Below are 8270 nucleotides of genomic sequence, written 5' to 3'. Positions count from 1 at the left end.
GGAGGAATGATATTATTCAATTTAAAAAAAATAAAAAATAAAATTAAAATAATAAAAAAAAGATAGAGGGACGTCTGCAATCATCAGTTATCTTTTTATTGGAGCTTAGCAATAATAATAATAATAAAAAACCTTTGGTGAAATTATAAACAGGTCAAAAGCTTAACCCGAGCTTTTGTTTGTCTCATCAAAAAAAAAAAAAATTAAAACACCTCATACTCAGGCTACAGTAAGCTATACTACCACACGTTGTTACAGGCCGTTGCGCTGTTTGCTTTTTTTTTTTTTAATGCTTTGCCCTCCACAAGCCTATATAGCCCACGACAGCCAAATAATAATGAATCATTTCATAAATAATGGGTTTAGGAGCTTATCGGGAATGAAGAGGCCGCTGCCGTGCGCTTATCTCACTCGGCCACATTGCGGCCTGTGTTCCGCTCCCCGTACTGAGGGAGCGCACTGGATGAGGCGAGGAATAACTCAGCTACACACACACACACACACACACACACACACACACACACACTGCTCCACAACTGGCAGAAGAAAAAAAAAAAAAGAAAAACCTCAGACATGGATGACCCACTCACAAAATGGCTCCACTTACACAGTAACATCAACAACACGGCTGGAACGGTAAGTACAAAATAATACATCTCCTTATTTAAATCAACATACCCGTTGTTCCAAAAAGCTTTAATTGGATTTCTATCGTCTGAATTTTATTGCCGTCATGTGCGAAATATTTAGCCTATATATATATATATTTTTTTTTTTTGCTATTGTCCGATCGGATAGAGGCTGTACGGGATGTAATAACGGATGCGAGGCCCATTGAACAATTCCCAGAAATAAAAGTGCGCTTTTTTGTATTGGCGGTCCGTTGTTCGTTTATAATAATATTCTTAAGACATTTATGGATTTAATTAGCTATTAAAACACCTCACAGTGATGTGTGGTGTTTTCAGTATGGCATGCCTTTGATGTTACGCTTTAATAACAACAGCACTGTGGCCTACACCACGATAAAACAAAAAAACTACACATACTCGATCAAGTCCAAGTGTTTTTTTTTTCGCGAGATTATTTCTGGATTTGCTGAAGGCAGAAAGAAGGAGGGGAGTTTTTTTTAATTCGACGACGAATGGATACCAAGCCCTTCTTCGTGGTCCTGACATCCACAATCACTATGTAATATAAGATGATCTGTTCACTTAGAAATAAAACATCAGTCGACATGAGCCTTTTAATATGTTCAAATGTGTCTTTATGGAGAGCTCAGAGGTTTGGTTCGCATACAGACATAAGGTTAACGACACAAACTGTGCTGAAGGCCAAGCAAGCTTCAGATAAGAGAGACATGCATGCAGAAAGAACAAGATAAAGCTCTTTGCAAACGACACGTTAACGTTTAAAAAAATAAATCACCAGCTCCAAATTTAGAATAAAAACGTTCAATTGAGGCAAATTCATCAGCCTGTAAAGAATGTTTGATATCAAAGCCAGTTGAAAAAGCTCTCAAACCTTCAACAGCTCACAAAAGCTGTAAAATCCTCGAGAATTGAAATATATTTTAAATGTAGACCTAGTTCTTATATTGGCTAACATTCTTATTACCGTGCCTTGTGTTATTTAAATTTTTTTAACACAAGGCACTCGAGATTTAAAAAAAAAATCTTTTTCAAATATCAAAGAAAATGTAACAATCAATAAAAAATAATTAATCTAACCCGCAAGCAACAAATAAAATGTCAATGTCTGTCTTAAACTGTTTTTTTTTCCTGTTTGAAATGTAAATTTTCCAAATGAAACAAAAACATAATTCTATAATAATAACAATAAAAAGAACACAATTATTTTAATGCCAATAATAATAATGGATTGCTCAGTCCCTACATGCTTGCGTGGAAAGCGAAAGCTTGGTCATTTCTCTGCTATATTAAGACTTTCATAGCCTTTTGTTCTGATCAATAAAATAATCGAGGAAAATCTTATTTAGGACGTAGTGGACTCGAGCGAGTGGTGAGTGGTGATAAAAAATGATGGAAAAACGGCAGCCGGAGCTTTGTCCTGGAAGTCCTGATGCAGAGTCCGGTCCTGTAAAGCGAGAGAACTCCTCCATCATCTCCAGACAGAACGGATGCAAGGAGGACGAAGAGCCGAGGAGAGAGGAGGGGGAGAAGGAGAGGGGAGGGCGCTTCAAGGGGGTTGAGGAGACGGATGACGTTCCTCTGCAGAACTCGAGCAACGGGACCAGCATCAGCATCATCATCAACGGCGTTGCCAAGGAAACTGCCTCTCACAACGCCCTTGACCTGAAAAGGGAAGTGCCGGTGATCGAGCTCTCCAGGAGGGACGCTATAAAAGCGGTGGAGCAGAGGACTGAAAGCCATTTGGTGCCGATCACGGAACTTCGCAGACCTCCACCGCTGCCGCTGCCGCTGCCGCAACGAGACGACGCTCGAATGGTCCAACTGAGCCCAAACGCGTTCCCTGTCCCGGCCCGGGCGATGCTCTACAACCTGGCGCAGCCTCTCGCCGCCATCAACAGGTAAAGGTGGAGGCATAAAAAGAAAAAAAAAAAAAGGAATAGTTTTATGAATGCACGTTTTATATGATCATTGTAAAGTAAGTTATAAGTTTGATGGCTCTTTGATGCTGCCCCTATTAGGGCCCTGCAGACATAGGTCACTTTAGTGTGGATGGATGCTTGTACTGTATTTGAGTTTCCATTATGTTGACATTATTTAGCATATATATATATATATATATATATATATATATATATATGTGTGTGTGTGTGTGTGTGTGTGAAGAAAGAATTAGCCTATAATATGTGTGTTTGCTCCAGGTGCAAAGAGTTGAGGGTGTTATAAGCATGAAAGGAAATGATGAATGCCAAAATTCATGTTCTCTCATATACCTGTGCACCTTTTGTCTGCTTTCTGTTGATGTAGTCTCGGAGGGGAGTCGGAGCAGTACAGCATGTACCCCAGCAACAGGGTAAAGCGCCGCCCGGCGCCTTATGAGGTTGAACTCGACGAGGGTAGGCGCATTTTAGATCTTTATAAGTATGGTAAGACGCACTTCTGCTGTGTCCTCCTTCTGCCAATATAGTCCCCTAAACGTCCCCCTCCTCATCTCCATTGTCGTTCATCCAACTGACATGGATCTATACTATACCTAATCCCAGTGATGCAGAAGATGGCTTGCAAAAAAAAAAAGAAAAAGAAAATTCATCTTAAGTGTTAAACCCAGAGGAATAAATGCATCATAATTCATGGCATAAATTGGATGCTGCTAATCAGAATGTCAAATACATGTACCTGCATGCCATTAAAGTAAGCTCCTTTCAGGCAGATTTGGGGTTTATTTCATTTGAAACATCCTTTTCCACCACTGCCCACTCACTGCCATATACAGGGGTGGAGGATGGGGGTGCTGCTGCCTTCATGCCAAGGTTTTACTGCAGAGTGGGCTGAAGGATTAAGATAGACTGGGTGTGTTCCAAGGGCGACAATAGCCTGGAAGACACCATTGTTGGGGGTGGGAGGATGTTACTACCTGCAATGAGGCATTTTATCATACCTAAATACATAAAAAGTAAATAGAATATGGAATAGGGAGCACACGGTCTTCCTAACACCCTCTGGTCTGGCATGCTAAACCAACCATTTATTTCGTATCAGATTTGCATAGTATTTGGCAGCATACTCATTTTTGCAAGCGTCTGTAACTTCTGCTCCATTATCTAAAAATCCATGGCTGTACGGAGGACAATTCTTGCAAGTTAATTCTTCAGGATGTTTTTGTTTTTTAGTACGTGCAAATTTTTCTTAAAATGCACATCTTCTTCTCCTGCTAAAACTTCCATTCCTATTAGTGTACTTGTATTGCTTTACCGCATTCTCTTTTAGCTCTGCATTTCATGTTGTTTGTGTTACTATCTCCTATCAATGCCTCCTCAACTTATACCCTCCATGTCTGTCTCTTTTCCTCCCTGTTCCTCTGCTAGCTGGCCAGCCAAAGATTGTACGTCGTATCTTCACTAACAGCCGCGAACGTTGGCGACAGCAGAACGTAAACGGGGCATTTGCGGAGCTTCGCAAACTCATCCCAACTCACCCCCCAGACAAGAAACTGAGCAAGAATGAAATCCTGCGACTTGCCATGAAGTACATCAGCTTCCTCTCCAACCTCTTGGAGGATCAGGATGGAGGGAGGAATGTTGGCAGCACAACTGATGGGGAAACAGGGCTGCTGGTTGGGGGCCATGAGGGGGGCCCACAGGGTGGAGGACATCAGGACACAGTGGTGGGCTTGGCCAGAGACGATCTTCTGGAGACAATGTCACCAGGCTCCAGCTGTGGAAGCCTGCCTGATGGCGATGCGGAGGGTAGTCCTGAGAGCTTTATGGAAGACCAGGACTCACCTCCAGCTCCAAGGACTCTAACGGCTTCACGTGGGCCCCCACTTCATCTAGCTGCTAGAGATCTGAGGCGCAACGGACGCCCTTTAGATGGCTCTAGTCGCCGATGATACTGATGCCAAAAGACCACGGACACAACACCTGAGACTAAAAGAGAAGAATGAGAGTGACTAAAAAAGAAATGGATATGCTCAGGACCAGTTAGCTTTGAGTTGTCAGTGTAGGAAGGAGAATCAAGCTCCGCGTAGTGAGATAGTGGTGTCCAAACTGGATCATGAGTACGTTCCTGTCTCCACATTACACCTGAGGCAGCACTGATGAAAAGCTTGGTTTGATTGGTGATCGGTTGAATTTAATCCGACAAAAGACTTGTAAATTCTGCATGTCTCATGTCTTTGACTGACCTGCGGATTATAATTTTCCGTGCTTTCAAAGTCCAAAGACTGGATATCCTAAAAACATAAAACACACACAAAAAAGAAATAAAGAACAAGCAAACAAAACAAAACAAGACAAAACCAAACAAAAAAATCATTTAACAAAGATTTTTGATGTGTAATATTGAAGTTTTGACCAATGCTTCACCAATGATACTACTGATTACATCATGGTGCAGCCAGAATAGGTCCAAGGTGCTTGTGGAGTGCTGCAAGTAAATGGTTCTAAAACATCAACGAATAAATCCTAGAGATTTACGCCCAGCAAATTTAGTGTGTTAGAATAATGGCACAAAAGTAAGTTTGCCTCAGTTAGAGGCCATAAATTAACCGACTGGAAACTATTGTACCCATACAGTTGCGTATGTATTGTAAATAGCATTCTATTTCCACTGTCCACAACAGTGACTCGAGTTCAAGTCATGTGGTTTAAGATGTAGTGTAGCGTGTTTGTCAATGGGTTAACTATCAAAATGGTCTTTTAGGAGACAATGAAATAAGGAAAGAGGAGAGACGAGATGAGTTGAACTCAAAGCAAGCAACTGAACATAGTACATCAAATGTGGTACCATTTACTTCTGTTACACTTTGGTGATGGGAAAATTACACCAAATACGGCAACAGACAGTTAAACAATTCCACCGCCTGGAATGAATATATCTATTTGAAATTGCTGTGGAGGTACAAGACATGCAGTGTTTCTTAAAGTGTACAAAATAAGGGTCGTAAGATAACATGAAATGACTCATGCAGTCCTTTTGATATGAATGTTTCAGTGTTATTTTTTTTTTAACTGTAATGCAGTTGTAGTTTAGTAAGGTACACAAATAAATCCCTTCATTGCCGCATTTCACATATACACATGCAGACACACGCACACACACACACACACACACACACACACACACACTTACACACACACAGACACACACACACACAGTGTTAATATCATAACGACACCAGCAGTTTTCAAATGCAGTTAAGTATTGCTCACTGTTGTTGGTTATTCTGCTTTTTTAGCAGGACCTAGTAGCCTATATTGGTACCTTTGGTAACTATGGTATTTTATGAATTGCAGTAAAGGGACATTGTACGTTTGGTAATGACATATTTGTTGTATGATAGCTGTATCTATAAATATATCCAATGTTAAATCGCTGAATTTTATACAAAACACCTGAATAAAACACACAGAAAAAGCCTTGTATTTGTACTCAAGTTACATGTCGTTATTCATCCTTATTAAGTCAATTTAATTTCTTCATTGTATAAAAAACTCATTTTCACCATATTTGTAATTTTATACTTTTTACACACATGATTACGTAACCTAATCGACAAATTCCTAGAGGCAACTGTTTCCCACCTTCTCTGTACAGAGTGTATAGTTAAAACCACAACCTCCTCATGAAATTCCCCCAATGAACACTGGAATCCTCTCTTCCTCCCAACAAGTGACAACTTCCTGTAGAGGTTAACGTGGCTTGGTGACCTGCAGGATATCCTGCCATTGTGAAAGTGGTTTTGACAGCCTCCGCTGCATTCGTTTGCAGGCTGTTGTGTCTGTAACACATTGTGAAACAGCCATACTGGTCAAGACTCCCACTGCTCCCACCAGTTATTCACTCACGCAATCGAAAAAAGTTATGCTCGCCAACTTGCGGTCGTTGGAAAATGGGAAATGGAAATGAAAGTTGTTGTAGTTTTGCCATATAAATGCTACTTTTATGAAGTCTACTTCCCTATTTTCCATAAATCTGCGCAGCAGACTTTGCCATCAGTACCACTGCTACAACAACATCAGCTCTTAGACATTTCTAAAAGCGATAATTGCTTCCAGAGAGCATCAGAGACATCCAGGTGTTTGGAGACCTCTCCTGTTCTCTACTCTGGCTGTGCCGGGATTGACTGAGGGGGTCTCTGGGTTAATGCCTGCCAAGCATCTACCTGCTTCAGTGTTCCCGACTCTCCAAAAACACACAGACTCACAAAAAGAGGGGGAGTGTAGGGAGTGCATATGAGGGATTGAAAGGGGGGGAATGAGAGGAGGCTTGTGTCTGTGTATGTGTGTACGTGTTTGTGGGAGCAGGGTTATGCGAGTGTGTGTGTGTGTGCTTGCTCTGCGTAGATCTGTGTGTGTGTGTGTGTGTGTGTGTGTGTGTGTGTGTGAGAGAGAGAGCTGGCTTGTGTGTGTTTATCAGCTCAGTGCAGATGGGTGGCAGAGTGGCTCTTGCAGCCAAATGATTCAGTATGCTAATGAGTTGTTATCTGTGGTGCTGCAGGAACAATATACTGTCTTTCTCACAGTGGGAATCCAGCCTGCTGGGAACAGATTACACTGCACACACCGCCAAGGTAGTTATTTATATTTTCACACAGAGCAGTAGAAAATACATAAATGCACACACACACACACACACACACACACACACACACATCCACAGATAGGCTTATAAACAAACAAGCAAAATAACATTTTAACACACACACGCCATCACCACCAACAGTCTTATAAATAAGGTAGAAATTTAAGGTAAACTGGTGGCCTTCACCAGTAGATGGAGATGTCATTCTGAGCTTTCCTCTTTAACGGGTTTCAGTATGATGTTTCTTAATTAAAGTTAACTTTTAATTTCAACCAGAATGTTTTGTTTTTTGTTTTTTTCTTCCAACCAGTAAAGCCTCTCCAATTGAGTTTTTAGTTTAAAAGACCCAGACTTAGCTGAAAAAAAAATCCCTTCAGTGTTGTTCAAAATGATGAAACCAGTTGGCAATCCCATTCCAAATATTGCACTTTAATTATGTGCAATATTCACATTATATTTAAATAAATGTATAACCTTTTAATTAAAAACATGGATGAACATAAGGACAGCTCTCTGATGAGGTTTATTTAGGCATGTTTACAAATATTTTTCCAGTAGCACAATATTCAATGTAATATGTGTTTACGTCTGTGCCAGCAGCTATAAACTTGGCTAAGTGTACACTCTAGACTAAGTGTCTCCCTCAGGAAAACAGAGGAAATATATATATTTTGTAGAGCAAATTCGATGGTGGAAACCTGCAAGTGTTATGCAGATTTGTGTAAAAATGAATGAGACATGAATACATGCTAACAACTATATTAGTATGTTGCATTAGTAAATGAATTCTCAGATGTAAGGCCAATTTATTACTTAATTATAATTTACCAATGAATGTGTGAGGGGAATAATTAAACATATGATGAATTCAAAATTAAGACAGTAAAGCCCTATAACAGAGATATAGTGATTCACGATTGATTTCAGAGAAAAGTTGAATAAAATGATCTAAACTCTTGCGCAATATTTTTACAGTAATACTGTTCACAAACTAGCAATGTAGATTTAGCCACTCTGATTTTCATATTTGTTTATCAT

General features: G+C 40.2%; 1 protein-coding gene across 2 annotated transcripts; it reads left to right on the top strand.

The window, feature by feature from the left end:
* The first annotated feature begins 362 nt into the window (after nucleotides 1–362).
* Nucleotides 363–6084, top strand: tal1 (T-cell acute lymphocytic leukemia 1). 2 transcript variants are annotated; one of them, XM_019262121.2, is made up of 4 exons: nucleotides 363–636; nucleotides 2000–2551; nucleotides 2958–3076; nucleotides 4016–6084. In XM_019262121.2, the coding sequence occupies exons 2-4, from the start codon at nucleotides 2040–2042 to the stop codon at nucleotides 4537–4539; spliced, it is 1155 nt and encodes a 384-aa protein (XP_019117666.1). In that variant the 5' UTR covers nucleotides 363–636; nucleotides 2000–2039; the 3' UTR covers nucleotides 4540–6084. The 2 variants fall into 2 exon arrangements, with proteins under 2 accessions (XP_019117666.1, XP_010750967.1); XM_010752665.3 differs by having other exon boundaries at nucleotides 366–636; nucleotides 2958–3046.
* The last annotated feature ends 2186 nt before the right edge of the window (nucleotides 6085–8270 follow it).

Source organism: Larimichthys crocea, chromosome XII, assembly GCF_000972845.2.
Source record: "Larimichthys crocea isolate SSNF chromosome XII, L_crocea_2.0, whole genome shotgun sequence".
Classification (NCBI taxonomy): domain Eukaryota; kingdom Metazoa; phylum Chordata; class Actinopteri; family Sciaenidae; genus Larimichthys; species Larimichthys crocea.
Note: the sequence above shows the minus strand (reverse complement) of the source record. Positions and strands in the feature narration are given on the sequence as shown.

Coding starts and splice junctions, on each gene's coding strand:
- tal1 (XM_019262121.2), top strand. CDS start 2,040: ATGATGGAAAAACGGCAGCCGGAGCTTTGTCCTGGAAGTCCTGATGCA. Junction 2,552..2,957: donor CCTCTCGCCGCCATCAACAG/GTAAAGGTGGAG, acceptor CTGTTGATGTAG/TCTCGGAGGGGAGTCGGAGC. Junction 3,077..4,015: donor TTTAGATCTTTATAAGTATG/GTAAGACGCACT, acceptor TTCCTCTGCTAG/CTGGCCAGCCAAAGATTGTA.